This window comes from Heteronotia binoei, chromosome 7, assembly GCF_032191835.1.
Source record: "Heteronotia binoei isolate CCM8104 ecotype False Entrance Well chromosome 7, APGP_CSIRO_Hbin_v1, whole genome shotgun sequence".
Lineage (NCBI taxonomy): Eukaryota > Metazoa > Chordata > Lepidosauria > Squamata > Gekkonidae > Heteronotia > Heteronotia binoei.
The window spans coordinates 39,217,731-39,236,552 of record NC_083229.1 but is presented as its reverse complement, the minus strand read 5'-3'; the positions used below and the strand labels follow the sequence as shown (position 1 = coordinate 39,236,552).

General features: G+C 42.8%; 1 protein-coding gene across 1 annotated transcript in view; it reads right to left on the bottom strand.

Moving 5' to 3' along the window:
- Positions 1-14,472, bottom strand: part of NIPAL2 (NIPA like domain containing 2) — a 57,471-nt gene extending 42,999 nt beyond the window's left edge. The window contains exons 1-3 of the mRNA XM_060243448.1: positions 14,163-14,472; positions 7,915-7,983; positions 2,571-2,742 (exon numbers count right to left, since the gene is read on the bottom strand). Of these exons, the coding sequence (XP_060099431.1) occupies positions 2,571-2,742; positions 7,915-7,983; positions 14,163-14,261 (340 nt within the window). The 5' untranslated portion in view covers positions 14,262-14,472. The remainder of the gene's footprint in view (positions 1-2,570; positions 2,743-7,914; positions 7,984-14,162) is intronic.
- Positions 14,473-18,822: the final 4,350 nt, after the last annotated feature.

Sequence of the window (18,822 nt, the reverse complement as noted above, 5' to 3'; positions counted from 1 at the left end):
TTTTAAAAAATGAGGCCAGTTTAGGACATGAGCAAAATATCCAGAAAATTGTGTTTTGAGTTCATCTACCTGGTTTCCATGGATACTTTCATAAGCCTAAAAGATTAATCACAGTCTAATGTAAGATCAGCAACTCTGAGTATAAATTTGCATCAAATTTGGTTCATCATTTGCTCACCTAACATCTGTCCTGTCTTGATCAAATCCAAATGTATCATATTTTTGATCCAGTGACTATATAATACCCTGAACTCATAACTACAGAAAACACAGTCATCTTTGAATTTGAAAAGCAGCAATAAATTAGGTGTAAAGATGCATGCAATAAAATCTCTTTAACACAACATTGACATCAATTGCTACATTCTGGTGTAACCTGAACTGGAATTAAGTTCTTCATTTACTTCCACCTGTAGTCTTTAAAAAACCAGAGTGTCTTCAATCATGGGGCACTGGATATAAACTGGAAAGCTGTGTTTACCAAACAAATACAGCATGCCCCAAAGGCACAGTATTGGTTCCAGAGAATAGTGAATGAAACAGCAATAGCTGTAATCCCACAGCAGATGTTAGATAGGTTCAGAGCAGTTCTCATTCTTCTGCTTGTACAAGAACTTGAGCACCTCCTTGTGCAAGAAAAGAAAATCTTTGGATTCAGTTCTACCATGATTATACACTACAAGCAAGACCATGCACACTGGCTATCTAAAAAGTGCTTGTAAGTCTATACACAGATCTCCCAGTATCTCATCTGGTTTTGGCCTTTGAGTAGCAGGTACTGAGGGGAAAAAAAACGCTTGCAGAGACCCTGAATAACCAATGCCTCAGAGTGCACAGTCCAGGGACAGATGGACCAATGACTTGACCTGGCATATGATGGCTTTGTATGTTCATATGTTTCCCAGCAGCGTTCCATAGAAGTGATGTGTGCTGATTTCACACTGGGTTCTCCCCCTCAACTTCCTGCTGTCTGCTGAAAAGAACATGGGCAGCAGGATGCTCCACAATCAGAAGCCTTCTCTCTTTAGAAACTCAAAGGACCAGCATCATGGCCACCACAAGGATACTACTAAAATGGTCTTGTGGTGAGTCATTCCTGTCCCTTTTGTACTGAGTATGAACATTAATTTGTGCCAATATCTCATTAGTTTGATTTCTGCACCCCAATTCATGGTCCTGAAATCCTCTCAAAGATGTTACTTCATGTCAAAAGTACTGCACGTTACAACTGAAATGCATATGACTCTCTGTGGGATGGTCACTTTTGGCAGCATCTGTGTGGAAATATCAATGCAAGTTCTGTCATCCCATCCTGGATGTGAATTTTTGTATTAATCATCCCTAGAAAGGACCTTAATTCAAGAAACTGCCAGAGCTTCTGTTCTTAATTTAAAAAAAATCATTCTGCCAATGACCCAAAGAAGCAGCCAATGGGGAGAAATGGCATGTACACCAGAAAGCACACAGATGGTTCCTTGTATTACAACACATTTACTAAAATCAGTGTCCATTTCAAATGCTGTCAAGGGATTAAACAGAGATAAACAGCAGCCCGTACGCTTGCTTCATCAGCAGGAAGCTTCCTCCCAAGGAAATGTAATTTTTCTCCCCCTATAAATAGTTTCAATATAATTGCAAAGAAGAGCTACTGATGGAGGACTACATACATTATTACAACAACAACAATAATAATAGGAAGCTGGGTTTTTCTGCCTATCTATTCAGATTATCATTTCCAGTAAAATATTATAATGACAGCTTCCTTGAGCAAAAAAACCCCTTGGTATCCAAATGAATATGTAGAAGAGGTGAAAATATGCTATACTGAATATGCAGTAATGATGAAACTAGTGCTATAGTCAAAATCGGTTAGTTATGAAGTTTGAAACTTAAATTATGAATATTAATTGTACCCCAACAGAAATAAGAACTTTTGTATTTTGTAGATAATATCTTAATGTAGATAATATAGATAATATCTTATAATGAAGGGGATGAAAAGGAAATATTCTCTCCTATAATTATGCAATACATGATTGTCTTTGACAAATGTAAGTATGTTGTATAACCTTTTCCCCTTTTGTTTCATTTTCTTTTCTGTACCCCCACTGTTTTTCTAAAATAAAAAACAAACTAAGTATGCCAGCCTCCAGGTGGGACCTGGGGATTCCCCAGAATTAGTTTATATCCATACTCAGTTCCACTGGAGAAAATGGCTGCTTTGGAGGGTGGACTGTATTGCATCATGCCCCACTGAGGTCCCTGTCCTCCCCAAGCTCCATCTCCAAATCTTCATGAGAATCCCAAACTGAATCTGGCAACTCTACCTTCCATTTCCAGCTGGTAGCCAGGAGGAAGCGGGCAACCCTATCAGAAACTCAAAACTGTAACAGCCTAGTTTTACATTTTCAGCTGTTAGAAAGTATGGCATACAATTACAGGAATTCTTTTCCATCAGAATATCATCCTTTCTAGCAAATTCATCTATAAAAATTGCCCTTCCCCCCACCCCACAGCATTCTACTGTTTGCAAAAAGCCACATCCATAAGGTAACGCAAGGAAATCTCACCTATGAAAGCCATACTTCCCAATGGAGCAACAAGCATGACTGTAGCAAATCCATAAGCTGCAAAATTCCCCATTTCTCCAATCCCCATAAGAATAGTTCCACACCACCAGAGTTTGCTTCGGTAAATGGGCTTCTGATTGGCTAAGCATGCCAATTGAACTTGAGAATATTTCTGGAAAAACATGAAAGGCATAGGCTGAATGAGATCTGCATAAGAAGGGATCTGTCAGCTTTAAATTCCCGATGGTAGGATTCCTGTACAGAACAGATAATGCATGACTGTAATGTGATAAAAAGCTTTGCACTTCTTAGGTGAAATAAGGCTGCGATTATGCAGCACTAAAATTATATAGATCTTCAATCTCTAAATAAACTCTTCTGGAATAAAAACTTCAACATGGGCTCAAGTTAGCATACAGTGTACCTTTGAAATGGCTTTCAAAATATGAACTTTTCAGAAACTTTGAATTACTAGGGCACTCTAATGCAAACGCCCACACCGTCTAAGAAACCACAAATGCAGGGAGCTCCAGCAGTTTGGAGTGCCTCCCCACAGACATATTTTCTCAGCAACTGAAAATGTGGGGGCTTTGGGAAACCACTTGAGGACAGAACCACAAAAAGAAGAGACCACCAGTAAAGGAATAATTTATTTCTTTGGTCAGCTGGTCCTAAATTAAATTACGGCTCTTTGTTTGCCCTCTAGGGAACTACAAAGTGATTTTCAGGGCTCACCTGCAGAAAGTTGAGGGGGTGATTTGGTTGGCTCAGGGCCAGGGTTTCAGTGATCCATTGTGATGGAGCTCACACAACAGTTATTATTCATGAAAGACTAGAGGGACATTTCTACAGTTCAGCTATTGTGGAGAAACACTGCCCGAGTTGCACAGTTTGACTTGACTTAACCCAGAGAACCCCATCCTTTGCCCTCCAAGTCCACACCACACACAAGCTTAACTTGAAGCTTAGAAAGCACTTTGTTGAGCCACAGAAATTTAGTATGAATTTGAGCTGCAAGAAACTGGTAGTCAGCCAGTAACCTAAAGGGCCCCGGAACAAAAGACTAATGTAATCCTGCATCCCTTGAGAGCCAGTTTGGTGTAGTGGTTAAGTGCGCAAACTCTAATCTGGGTGAACTGGGTTTGATTCCCTGCTCTTCCACATGCAGCTGCTGGGTGGCCTTGGGTCAGTCACAGTTCTTGCATAGCTGTTCTCTCAAGAGCAGTTCTCTCAGAACTCTCTCAGCCCCACCTACCTCACAAAGTGTCTGCTCTGTGGTGAGGAAGGGAAGGAGATTGTAAGCCTCTATGAGACTCCAAGTGAAGGGTGGGGTATACATCCAATCTCTTCTTATAAAACCAGGGTCCCCAGTGTGGTGCCCACTAGTGTCATGGTGCCCACTAATACCTTTCCTGGAGCCTGCCTAGCACTTTTAGAAAGGTGGAACTTTTGCCCAGCTAATGTAAAGGGGATAGCTATGTTAGATGCCTGCAAAATGGAGACAGATATTACCCAAAGAGAGTTTCCAACCATTTTGTGTATATGCAAGAAAATGTTTTGAAACAACATGTTAACTTTAAAAGGCATCTTGTTGAATAGCGCTTCCGCCTGAAATGCAGAAGAAGATGATGATGATATTGGATTTATAGACTAGCAAGAAAATGATTTACCCTAAGGTTTGACATCGCACTTCATATGTTATAGTTCCCACGTGGAAGCTCCAAAAATCACACTTATGAGCTGTCATTCCGCAGAGCAGCTGTTCATGTTTGAAAACTGTTTTCTAGGGGGGTGCATCCTAATCATGTGGAAAGCCAGTACAATGTTGTGCTTACAATGGAGGATAAGAGCTGGGGAGACCAGGGTTCAAATCCATGCCCTGTCACAATGCTCACTGAGTGATCTTGGGCCAGTCACGTTTTCTCAGCCTGACTTACCTCACAGGATTGTTGTGAGGATAAAACTGAGGATAACCACGGACATGGCCTGACTTTGGCTCCTTGACAATGGATGGTATAAAAATACACTAGATGCATGGCTTCCCCATGCAGGGAGTGCTGGCACTGATAATCTTAATGCAATTAGGATGATCTACACAAAAAGCTGCTTTCAGATGTTAGATTTGTCATGTGGAGTCCTGACATACAGTAGCAATTTTCAGTATCCTCTGCATGAAAGCCGTAACATCGGATTGGTGGCTGAAAGACCTTTTGAATATGATGAGGCTTACTGGGTATGCTGCGAGCACCGATTTCATGGCATCAGTAATCTGCTCTGTACACCATGCCCTTTTGTGTTGATGCAGCGAGCTTTGGGGATGAAAGGGGGTGGGGTACGAAGAGCTTCTCAGGAGTAACAGAGACAAAGAAAATGCAGTGTGCCTTTTGGTAAGTGAAAGTGGCTGCTAGGCAGAGGAGCTCCAGCCAATTCCTGAATAAATGGTAAAGGTAGTCCCCTGTGCGAGCACCAAGTCATTACTGACCCATGGGGTGACATCGCATCATGACATTTTCTTGACAGACTTTTTGTTATGGTGGTTTGCCATTGCCTTCCCCAGTCATCTACACTCTACCCCCAGCAAGCTGGGTACTCGTTTTACCAACCTCAGAAGGATGGAAGGCTGAGTCAACCTTGAGCTGGCTACCTGAACCCAGTTTATGCTGGGATCGAACTCAGGTTGTGAGCAGAGCTTGGACTGAAGTACTGCAGCTTACCACTCTGCACCACGGCACTCCTATACAGAAGCACAAAATTATGGTGAGGGGGGATTCAGACCTGAGACTCCACACTCCGCATCCAAAAGTCTAACCACAGTGATGACTGCAGAAAAACAATGATGTCTGATTTTTCCAAAGTCATCCATGGCCATGGCATCTAACCAGTCACATCGTTCCTTGGAACAACATTTTGAGAGCCAATGTAGCGTAGGGGCTAGAGCATCAGACTAGGATCTGGGAGACCCAGGTTTGAATCTCCAGTCTGCCTTGAAGCTTGCTGAGTGACCTTGGGCCAGTCACACCCTCTCAGCCCAACCTACTTCACAGGGTTGTTGTGAGGAGGAAATGGAGGAGAGCTATGCAAGCTGCTTTGAATCCCCATTCAGCAGAAAAGTGGAGTCCAAATGAACTAAATAACAATAAATTTGCAGAGGACTAGGTAGCAATTTCTCCCTTCTGCTGATTCTCCCTTCCACTACAGACCTCTGTGCTATTCCTGAGGCTCCTATGAACTCCAACAATGAAATTTGGAGGGCTTAATGGGATGTTGCAAGGAAGGAGGAAATCCCTATTTTGTGGTATTCATGGGTGGTTGGATACACTCCAATTAAATTAAAAAATAAAGTCACAAAGTGGTTCAAATTGATTAAAATGAAAGGAATTCTGTGGACCTATTTTTATACAAATAAAGCCGTTACTAAAGGCTCCAATGACATTACAGCACAACTGATGGCTCAGTGGGCCTTAGTTAGAGTTAGGATGCAAACTACCTCACAGGTCTGTTTGAAGATAAAAGGCCTGCAGGGAATAGAGTTGCCAGCCTCTAAGTGGGGACTGGAAATTGTTGGTTATTCTAACTCTGCATGCAATAGGATCTGGGAGGAAAAGGGTTAAAAGAATTCTCTTGGGCACACTTGGCAGTTGGCCCCACCCTCTCATCAGTTAGATTGCCACTGATTGCCTTCTATTTCATCTTATATAGGACTACTTTTCTCTCTCTTACATGAGCTGTAGCAAGTTAACCTTTTTGGAAGTTAAGAACATAAGAGAAGCCATGTCTGTGTCACGCAGTGGCCATATAACCAAGTGCCATCAGGAGGTCCACCAGTGGGGCTAGAAGCCCTCCCATTTGGACCCCCCAAGCACCAAAAATACAGTGTATCACTGCCCCAGACAGAGAGTTCCAACAATATGCTGTGGCTAATAGCCACTGATGGACCTTTGCTCCATATGCTTATCCAGTTCCCTCTTAAAGCTGTCTATGCTTGTAGCCGCCACTACCTCCTGTGGCAGTGAATTCCACGTGTTCATTACCCTTTGGGTGAAGAAGTACTTCTTTTTATCCATCTACTTGACTATATCATGCAAGATGTGTTTCTCTTTTTGTAAGTAGAATTTCTTTCTCTTGTTACCATTGGAATCATATCATCTTTGTAATTTGTTTGAACAGCATTTTCCCCTTAACCAGGAAATATGGAGGATTGGGGATACTGTGAAAAAAAGGTTCTGTGCTTCTAAAATGAATTATTTTTTTAAAAAAAACCTTTAACCCTAAAGAAATCTCCCAGAATTACAACTGGTCTCTAGACTACAGAGATCCCCATTCCCCTGGAGAAAATGGCTGCTTTGAAGGGTGGACTCTATGGCATCATACCATGCTAAGGTCCCCCCTTTCCCCAAGTTCCACTCCCAAAATCTCCAGAAATTTCCTAACCCAGAGTTGACAACTCTAGCATGGAAAACTGCATATGCCACCCTGAGTTCCATGAAAGTATGGAGAAATAAGAATCAAATAAATGAATATTGTGATATATCAATACACTGTAAACAAACATTGAATAGGATTGCCAGGTCCCCCCCAGCCACCAGCTGGGGATGGAGGGGCATAAGGTTGCCAGATCCAGGTTGGGAAATTCCTAGAAATTTGAGGATGGAGCCTGGGAGGACAGGTATCTCAGTGGGGTACAATGCCATAGAGTCCACCCTCCAGAGCATCCATTTTTTACAGAAGAATTGATCTCCGTAGTTTGGAGATGAATTGTAATTCTGGGGGATCCCCAGGTCCCACCTGGAAGTTGCAACAAGAAAAAGGGATCACAGTTAATGGGACAGGCAATGGAAGTTAAACAACTACTGTGATGATAAACAAAGTTTATAGTAACCATTTAAAAACCTTCACATATATTAATGCTCCACATTTTAAATTTTACATATTTCATGTTATAATATTGGTCAGTACTAGTGGCTGTTACACCTGGAAAAAACATAGAAAGGCATTACTCCGGAGGAAGTCTACTGATGAAATTGGCCTATATCCAGGTGCTCATAGACTTTTTTTGCAATATGGAAATGTTAGTATTGGACCTCTATTACAACATGAAGTACGCAAAATTTACAATATGAAATATATGAATGGATATTTAAATTGGATTTTTATTATAACATTAAGTATGTAAAATTTAAAATGTTGAGCATTAAAATATATGAAGGTTTTTAAATGGTTACTATAAATTTTGTTTATCATCACAGTAGTTGTTTAACTTCCATTGCCTGTCCCACCTGGAAGTTGGCATCTCTATCTGGGCTATGCTGCATTTGGCTAGTTAATACAGTGGAGATTTTCATACCTGCAGATTCAAAGAGATGCTAATGAGAAAGTTTCCTGCGATGGCAAACACAATGCCTAAGAGCAATGTCTGTGAAAATAAAACATCCATTTGCAGTTATTGGTACAATTTTCAAAACAGCAAGAAAACATTCATAAACTATCCTTTATTTATAACAGAATGGGAGGGAAATGAACTTTTCTATTACTTAATGCATACTTGGTTAAGTAAATTGATGAGGATTATCGTTGTTTAAATAACTTTACAAATAATGCCCACTGTGCACTTACTTGCTAGGGCATCCTGCAATAATTTCAGCTATTCTGCCAACTAAAGTAAGAGCTGCTCCATCGTGCAATTTCCCCCTTTCACTGCTTGAGTAGACAATTTTTATTAGAGCATCCAAGAAAGTTAGATTGTATTTAAATTAACATGACAATTGATGTATGTGAATTCCTTTTAAAAGAATGAAACAGTTCTCTCCACTTTATACTATATGGGCCAGTGGCAACATTAAACCACAATTAGAATGTATGGGAACCATCACAAGGAGTTAATTTAACCTGAATGCTGTACATTTGGGTGAAATCAAACCATGTTGGAGGCAGCCAAGAGTAACCTTATACAGCTCTCTAAAAATGTCAGAAGTACTGGTGTTATCAAAACATCCAGCCAACCCAGATGTAACTATACTCGAGTGCTACAGCTATACCACTTTCTTAATCCATTCTACAATGGCAGTTCAAAGCAAAGAAATCTTTACCACTTTCTTTGGGTTCAGTTGTAAAGCATTTTCGATAAAAGGATAGAATGTTCTTCTGCCTTTGAACAGCATCCTTCTGAAGCATAATTTTCCATTAAGCAACAATGGGTTTCCACACTCCCTTGCAAATTGCTGGCAAGGAACCTCTGATCTTGGTTTCTCTGTCCAATTCAGAACTCTTTGAAAAGTTATGGCACGGATAAGGGGAGGAGAGGAGGAGGGAAGGGTGGGGAGGGAAGGATGTTAGCAGATGAGAGCTAGGACACAGCCAAAGGCAGAGGAGGTCTTAGCCAATGGGCAACAGGGACAGTTGCTCTGGGTCCTGCTCATGCCCCACGAGGGGATATGTGTGAAAAAGCTCCTCCTGCTGCTTGCACCTGCCCTATCTGGGACTCAGGAAGCTGCCTTCTGGTGACATGCTGGCCATTGCCAACCTTGCACAGGGTGAGGGTCACCCCTTGCAAGCCCTGATGAAGGGAACCAGTGGTTGGTTGGCACTGATTCTGGGGCCCAATCCTGGACTTTTACTCTTGCCTAAGAATTAGTAAGACCACTCCTGTTGAAGGAACACTCATACATACCTCACCTCTACAGGCAGGGGCACAGAAGGAAGGGCTTCAGAAGAGGACCTTAATAGGGCCCAAGCAGTTGGCTTGAAACATGAGGATGGCACGTGCCGTTTCAGTGCATTTCAATAAAATGTACAGGTAGAGAGTGCTTTGCAATGACAAAACACCTCTATACATCTTATGCTTGGAAAACCCTATGGGATCACCATAAACTATCTGTGACTTGATGGCACTTTCCACCAGCATCACCATAGAATGTTTCATCCCACAATGGTGCCAGTGGTTCATAAATCTGGGACAACTGTAATAGTGGGAGATCTCCAGGTAGTACCTGGAAGGTGGCTACCCTAGGCCTGATCATGTCCTAAAGTGCCACAGCAGGGCCTCCAAGAATTGCTGCTGGGCTGTGCCCAACAGCCTTTAAATCCTGTTATGCATAGTTATTCCTACAGACAGAAATGGGATTAAGCATGACCGTGTATGCTTGCTACCCTAGAGAAAATATCCAATTCTATGCCAAATATCTGTGTTCCGTCACATTGCCTTGTTTTTTTAGCTACATTTCAGGAGCAGCAGATCAGTTGAAATTCAAGTTTCATCTAAAAGGGGGGGGGGATGGACTGAGGCCAACATGGGTTTTATATTACTCGAGGAGTCCCTTAACTTCTGCTGAATGCAGGTTATCTTGTAGGCTAACATCAAGGATGGAGCAAACCACTGAGATTTTTACAGCAGTCAAAAATTCAGCTGGCTTAAAGTTTTAGCTGAATTCAACCAACAATTAGATCCTTTTATACTCCCAAGGCAGAAGTTTTATATAACTGTGTTGACTATGGGAATAGTTCTCTCAACCCACCCTTCCCAGTCCACAGGCTGAACTTCTTAACTCTTTGTCATTCAGTGGTAGCAGAGACACAGGGCTGTGTTTTCTTAAAAAGGAAACATCCAATCTGGTATGCCTGGGAGGAGTTCACAACTGCTATTTCCATCCATACAAAAAGGTGGAACACCTGAGAATCTTATGTAAATAGTAGCAGTGCCACCTTATCCATTAGGCACAATTAGGCTTGCCAGTCCCCAGGTCCAGGCAGGGGATCTCCTGGTTTTGCAGGCTCCTCCCCATTGCCAGCCAACTGATGGGAGGGGGGGAAGCCCCACCCCAACAGCCACAATGTGCCTTTAGATATCAGGCAGGTTCAGAAGCTTGCAACTGTGTGTGTGCGCCTTTAAATCTCAGTAAGACTGAAGCTTGGGGGGGGGGGGAGCAGGAAGAGCCATATGTGTGTGAGAGAGGAAACCAGAGAGCCCAATCCCTCTGTTCATTTTGCATTTCTTTCAGAAGCTTATTTGTGTAGTAAAAGAGATAGTAAACAGTTAACTAGAACCTGAGTATGGGATGGAGGAAAGCTCCACCCCCTAGACCTCTCTCTTTGTAAGTTAGTTGAAATACAGAAGATGGTTGCATTTAGCAACTCCAGTTAGTAAAGCTATCCATTGCCCCAAGGAGATCATAAAAGTGTGGGCACGCAAACTGTTTATTTTGGCTGCTTTGTGAGTATGCAGGTGAGTTCACTATCATTTTAGTGGCAGTGCAGCTGCTATGGAATCATTTGAATGGAAAGAAGAGAAGGAAATGAAGACTGTTTTCAAGGGAACTGCACTGCTGTACTTTTATGTATTAATTTGTAGGGAATGTAAAATCTCCCAGCTCCACCCCCAAAGTCCCCAGATATTTCCTGAGTTAGACCTGGCAACCCTAAGCACAGAAAGTAGGCACAGTGCTTAGGGCCCACAATATTTTTAGCTTAGGGCCCATGAAAATGTTTTAACGTCTTTTAAAATCAGAAGAAAACAATGAACTTTTAGGGTCAAAGAAAAAAAATCAATTTTTTTCTCACACCAGAAAAAAATGAAATGCTTAGGGCCCACAAAAATTTATTAAATTTGGTCAAAACCAAAAAAAGATTAAATTTTTAAGAATTTAAAGTTATATCAAACATAATTTTGAATATTGGTATTATTATAGTGGGAGAGGCCTACAAAGGCAAAAGTGTCTTGGGCCCACGAAAGTCATAATCTTTGAGAAACAAGGAAAATGGAAATTAAGTGGTGGTGAAAACTAAGTGCCATCAAGTCACAGCCGACTTACAGGGACCCTGTAGAGTTTCAAGTAGGATTGCCAAGCTTCAGGTGGTACCTGTAGATCTCCCCCTATTAGAACTGATCTCCAGATGGAAGATCAGTTTACCTGGAGAAAATAGCCACTGTGGAATGGGGACTCTATGGCATTGACGTCCCTCCCCTCTTCAAGCCCTACTCTCCTCAGACTCCACCCCCCCAAATATCCAGGTATTTCCCATCCTAGAGCTGGCAACCCTATTATTAAGGCAAAAGATGAACATAGGTGGTTTACTGTTACCTGCCTCTGTATATATATATATACACAATATAAGGTATATTAAAAGACCTAACAGCCCCCTTGAAGGTCTGTTCCAACAGAAGAGTGGGACAGAAATGTTTTGAATTAATAAATAAATAATACACTTTGCAATTACGTTTTCACAATATTTTATTTAAAAAATAATGCATATAAGAATTTCATTAAAGTCGACTTGTTTCTTCTTTCTGTTAATGACAAGCAGATATACCAAAGTATTTGTGTGATATGCATTAGTTGACCAGCTCCTCTGGCAATACAACAGTCACCCAATTCTGTTTCCAGGCCATCACAACAATGATTTCAATGTATGTTGCACCCTATGCCAAGGGACTGAGGTAAGTAATGACATATGAAATACGCAACAATGGAACAAGGGGGAAAAATGATGAAACCAAGAACACAAAATGCGTGCTTGAAATATTAAACAGGAAAGGTATGATCCACCCAAATTAAGCATTCAACAGGAGAATTAAACATGTCATTCCACTAAAATCAACATGATCTAAATATGCTTAACTCTTGCCGGGCTTTGCACTGAATATTCATATAGATTAAAATTAAAATCTGTTCAAGATTAAACAGATTAAAGAGCTAGCTGTTTTTTTCTTTGTTGTTATTGATCATTTGGGTTTTATCCACATGTGTTCTGGTTTAATTTTATTGTTTTTGCATTATTTTGATATTTTAATATTCACAGCTTTGAAATTTTTTCTTTTGAAAAAGGTACATAAATTTAGTAAATAAACATAATCATCTCATATCTGGGGAAACCCAAGTCTTTCAAAGCAAAAAAGTCATCTGTTGCCTCAGAAAAATGCCAAAACTCAGATTTTTGAAGGCCCGTCTCCCTGTGTGCCAGCAACAGTCATCAAACAGCCATCTGTTAGTTATCCCACCACTTAGGGTGGCCCATCTGGCACTTTCCAGAGGCTGGTCCCTTTCCATCATGGCTGTGGAATGGGCTCCCTGAAGAGATAGGGGGCTCCTCCCTGGAGATCTTCAGGAGGTACTTCAAGGCCTGCCTGTTTGCCAGGGGTTTTAAGGGATTTGAATGGTAGGCATCTTTTAAAGGAGGGAAATATTAGGGGTTTGCTATTTGATGTCCAGTTTTAACTGAAAATGTGTTCACTACTGTTCTAAGCCACCTTGAGCCACGAGGAAAGGTGGGGTACAACTATTTTAATAAATCAATACATTTTGATGGAAGTTCTGAAGCAGAGAGAAGGCCACCAGGAAGAACTCAGCTCTATATGTTCTTACTGTTCAGGTTTCATGGAGCACACACAGTCAAGTCAGCTAACAGTCTTTGCTGTTTACCCACATTCTATAGACATTTATTTTGAACAACAGTCAACAGAATTAACCAGAGTAACTAGGCATCAGTGGTAGAGCATCTGCTTGGAAGCAGAAGTTCCCAAATCCAATCCCCAGCATCTCCAGTTTAAAAGGGGGTGGGGGTGGGTGGGAGAAGGATTCAGGAGGAAGGTGATGTGAAAGACCTGTCTGAGACTCAGCTGCCAGTCTGAGTAGAGAGTACTGAGTTTGATAGACCATTGGTCTGACAGAGTATAAGGCACCTTCATGTGTGCAGGCCTCATTAACCATTCTCACTCTTTTCTCATTGCCAGTCTAATGCATTGGCTGCCATTTGAAGGGAGGAAGGGGATGACACTAAGTGCAAGGATACCACACTATGGATTTCTTTCACTTAACAACAGCTCCTTTTAAAAACAGCACTCCACCCAATGTTAAAATCACTCCTGGAGCAGGACAAGGAAGGGTGTTTAAAAAAAAAATGAAATAGTAAGGCCATACTTCCTGGGAGCACAGCGAGCCACTAAATTAGATATGGCATGCCCATGAAAGCAGCATTGCCTATTGTGTGGCAGCTGCAAATGACGGCTGCAGATAATGCATAATTGGCATCTGAATCATCCAGTTTTAGTTTTTAGTCATTCTCCGGCCAATGGGTTTTGTTTTGCTTTCTGCCTGGCCTTCTCCCTTACAAGCAGTTCCCCTGCTAACTCATCCACCATATCCAGGAAAGCTCAAAGCTCAGGCTTCTTGGGTCTGCAACTGACGGTGAGGGGGAACCAGATGCCCGAGGATGATCTCAGTCTACCGCAAGATGACCGCCCAAAATGAACAGCCTCTTGGCAACCCAGCACCAACCGCATCTCCGCTTGTGTGAAATTCTTTGTGATTTGGTAAAGCAGTTTCACAAATGGCTGTTGCTAACCTGTGAAATGTCCAGGGTCGAAAGTGTAAGAACGGAAGATGTTTGTTTTGGATTATGGAGGGCCAAAAGGGCAGGGCCCGCTAATCATGTGCCCATTCGAGGAGCAGAGAGAGGAATAGCTTATTGGTGAAATTAGCACACGCCCGCCTAGCGACGTGGGCCTTCCAGCTGCCCACTTCCTGGGTCCCAAAACCAGCACCACTGAAAGGAAGAGGGCCTTCCAAGTCAGGATGTGCGACGGGCCGGTCATCTCCTTACCTGATTTGCGTAGTACCACCCGCTGGAAAGAAACCCACTGCTGCTCTCCTCCTTCCACCTGGAAGTGGAGTTTGGGATTGACTGCAGCTTCACCATCATCCCGCCTCCTCCGCCTCCCCCCCCCCGGGGGGGTCTTCAGCTGCACTGGCGGGCGACTGAGGGTCCTTGAGCAGCCGCGCCAGGAGCGCTCGGGGGAAGGGAAGCGGGCGTCGCGCAAGCCTCTCCTTCCTCTCACTTCCTGGTCTGGAGTTGTTTGAGAAAAGGGAGGGCTGTTTGGACAGGGCAGGTTGCGGCTGTCTCCGGCCGGAACACGAAGCAGGTGCCGGGATAGTTCTTGGCCTGGAGGAGGGAGAGGGACGGCGCTACCCGCCCCCCCCCCCCCCCCGGGGAAGAAGCTGTCTGGTTCGTTTTGCAGAGTACCGGAAAAAAAGAGTGCCGAAGAGGCCATCAAGAGTTCTGCAGCAGAGAGCTGCTTTCCCTCCTTTGAGCAGCTATTGCCTGCGCCTGAATTTCCGCTACGAATACAATACACAATAAAGACCTTTGTGTTGTTCGTTTGTTTTTTTTTTTTTAATGGGAGGAACGATGTAGCCGTTCTAACGCAAAAGGGCACACCTTCCTCCATGGCGTGCTCTTGCTATAAAGGTGAGCGTGCTATAAAGGGTGGCCGCTGGGTTGGCCACGACGCATGGAACTTCTTCAAATGCTACCGTGGCGAATGGATTCCAGTCTGTGACTAGAGCACGTGCCCACATGGCTGCGCAAAATCTGCCCAACAGCATGAGCATGTTGCCTGCAAATTGCAGCAGCGACAGAGTTGTGCAGGCAGGTGCCCCAGCTGAGACCACTACAGCCCGGTCTGGACGCACATGCAAGGATGAAAGTAGATTTCTTACTGGTACTGCAGGGTTCAAAGCAGAAGGTACCCCTTTGAAGCTTCCTTATACAAAATCAGACCTTTGGTCCATCAAGGTCAGAATTATCTACTCAGCCTAGCAGCAGCTCTCCAGAGTCTCAGGAGGGAGTTTTTTACATTACCTGTTACCTGATTCTTTCATCTAGACTAGATCTTAGAAATTGAACCTAGGAACTTCTGCATGTTGAGCAGATGATCTACCACAGAGCCATGGTCCTTCCCTCTTTCTTAACTCTACCCATCAGGATGTGATGCAGATAGGGCATGGCAGGGCTTTTTTTGTAGCAGGAACTCCTTTGCATTTTAGGCCACTCACCCCTGATGTAGCCAATCCTCCTGGAGCTTTCAATAGGTCCTGTGCTAAGAGCCCTGTAAGCTCTTGGAGGATTGGCTACATCAGGGGCTTGTGGCCTAATATGCAAAGGAGTTCCTGCTACAAAAAAAAAGCCCTGGGGTGTGGGGATATCTCTGTCCAGGGGTGAAAGTACGGTAACTTGCACTGCTTGCCATGATGGCCTTTCTCATGGGACTTGAAGGTAGGAGATGCCACCTCAGCCACTTTCTTTCTGGTACTCCATACCAGCTGTGGCAGTTTTCTTTCCTTCCTGTGTCACAACTCAAATGGATGCAACTATGTCCTTAGCTTACAATTCTCACCCCTGGGACAAGTCTGAATGCTCAATGTGGGACATGACAAAGAAGTGTGGCAACAGGAGACCTCTTGCCTTTGTGTTGCCCCTCCAGCTTGTCAATCATGTCCAGGATTGCTCAGTATTTGGCCAACTGAGCACAAATGTTTTCAGACACACCATGAAAGAAGGGGTCATATCTTAATGAAAACAGACATGGGACAGACTTGGAGTGCGGCTTTATAATTAGAATGCTCTTTAAGATCTGAAAACAGATTTGCCTGAAAGGGAGGTGAAACATCATGAAGAAATGCCAATCCCCCCGCACACCCTTGGCCTTTAATGCTTAACAATGCCCACCTGCAAGCCTCCTGTGGCTGCAAAGCATGAGTGCTGCTTCCATTTCCCTACACTGGCACAGGAGGAGACCATATTGTCAGGCAAAACTCTTTGATTGTATAATGAGGTTGGCAGCCTCCACTCATTCCCTCCTGTCCTCCAGGTTGGCTTGTTATTACTGGGCAATACTCCCAGAAACACGCCATACAGCCATAATAATAACAGCCGTGCCCTTCTAATACATCTCTGCTTATTTACTGTGAGAAAGACTCATGGCTATGTTGGCAATAAAGACGCATATTACAATTGAGGAATATTTATAAGAGTAATTACAATGGGAAACAGAAAGGAAAGAACAGAAGGGAGCAAATAAAACTGCTAGCTTAGCCAGTACAGTGTAACAGACAGTCAGACTGGAAGACCAAGGTTTGTATTCTCCACTCAGCCAGTGGATCGCCTTGGGCTAGTCAGTTTTCTCTCTGGGCTTAGCTTGCTTCACAAGGTTGTCAGGAGAGTGAAGTGCAAGATGTTTGCAGCCATGACATGAGGTCTTTCAAGGAAGGGCAGGATAAAAGCTTTTGAAAAAGAATTAGATTTTTCAGTGAAAGATGAGATTATCAGAATCTGATGGTGATATATCAGACAGGTAACAAGAAATGGTAGATATCAACAGGTTCCAATGTAAGTGAATAATAACTGAAAAAACACCAGAATAACAATAACATTTTTAGATAATATAGTGTATATGAAATCTACATTTATCAAAATACATGCATAGCAGTAGTCATCATTAGTAATTTATAAACCACTCCTGATACTAAATTCTAAATGCTCATAATACAAACGCAGCTGAAAAAAGTTCTTTTCACTCCCCCACACTGTCTGCTGTATGAAGATAATAAGGTACAGTTCCTCAGAGGCAATTGCCTTCCTGCTGTTCTCCCTTATGTTATGGGTGAAGTTCTCAAATCTCCAGCACAGCTTGCCTCCGGAAGAGTAAGGGACCGCAGCCCAGAATTCCTCACAGTTTCAGACCTTCGTCAGCCTTTTTCTCTCAGTGTTTTATCCTGGAGCCTCAGTACATCATTCAACAACTTGGATCAACGCATGTTAATTGCTCTTTCTGTTTCCGGAGAGCCAGAAACAGAAATCATATTTATCTGTTAAGTATATAATATGCTACAGCTCTTTTTCTATCTGTTACTCAGCTGTGTAAATTGCAACTTAAATACAGATAACTTTGAAATTCTGCTTAAACTGGGGGTTTCTTTTGTTGTTATGGAAAGAAGTTGAACAAAACTCACATGGTATGCTGTGTATTTGGGAACCTGTCCTGCTTCAGAAGAGAGTTTCAGTACAGTTCTGGGTAGTGTTTTACTATAGTGCCCAGTTTGTAAAATAACCCACTGCTTTGCTGAGCTTACTTACAACCACTTAGGGTTGCCAACTGGAGGACAGTCGCTATTACAATTGGTCTCCAGACAACAGAGATCAGTTTCCTTGGAGAAGACTGCTGCTTTGGAGGGTGGACTCTATGGCACTGTACCTTGCTGAGGTCCCTCCCCTCCCCAAACCTCATCCTCCTCAGGCTGCACTCCTCCCCAAAAATATCCAAGTATTTCCCCACTCAGAGCTGGCAACTTTATCACCAATTCATCAAGCCATTAAGGTTGATCCTGAATAGCAGTGAGCACAAATAAGCCCCTTTCATTTTACACTTGTTACCTACTCCCAGAATGATAAAGATCAGAAATGACCATTTTGGGGTGCAGCTTTCTAACAGGTTGTGCATTAATTATTTGATAAGCTGTAAACCTCATAATGTGCAGGTATTCCCTGCTGTATGCTAGAACGCTACTGGTACATCCAGGCTCAGAAACAGTTTTGACAAGTATTGGTTGAATCTTTCAAAGGCCAATGAACGTAAATGATCAACAGGAAGCAGAGAACAGAGAAAGGGAAAAGGCCTTTCATGAATAGCTACAGCTGCCCTGTTTCTTTTTAGGCATGTGTAAATAAATTATCATTCACAAAGACCTAAACTGAATTACGCCTGTTGAAGAATAAAGAATTGAAATAGAGTGTTAACTATGATAAAGAAAATGAGTATACCAGTAGCCCTGGCCCTGTGGTCAGTGGCAAATACCTTAATTTTTTTCCTAGCAGGAACTTCTTTGCATATGAGGCCACACACCCCTGATGTAGCCAATCCTCCTGGAGCTTACAGTAGGCCCTGTACTAAGAGCCCTGTAAGCTCTTGGAGGATTGGCTACATCAAGGGAGTGTGACCTGATATGCAAAGGAGTTCCTGCTACAAAAAAAGCCCGGAGCACAGCTTAGAACAGGGGTGTCAACTGTCTGGCCCATGGGTCAGAATCAACCCACCCAGGGATTTAATCAGGCCTTGGGGCTCTTTTCTCCCCCTCCCCTCCTCATCCTTTGAAGCTCTGAGGCTTCTGAAGTTCCCAGCTCCTTTCTTTTCTTTACAGTCTGAAACAGGAAGCAATTCTAGGCTTGCAAAGCTTCAAAGAAAATGCAGAATGGACTATTCCAGTAAGGTCTCTGTGCCCAGATAGACTACTCTGGGAGTAATCTATGTGGGCACAGAGACCTTAATGGAAAATCCATTCCATGTTTTCCCTGCAGCTTTGTCTGTGCAGCAATGTATTTTAATAGAACTGAGCTCAGTTTCACTTTTCAGCATTTATATGGCCAGTTAGAAGCTGTTCTTTGCTAGAGTTGTGTGACCTTGCAAATAAAGGGTTGATGCTTTGAC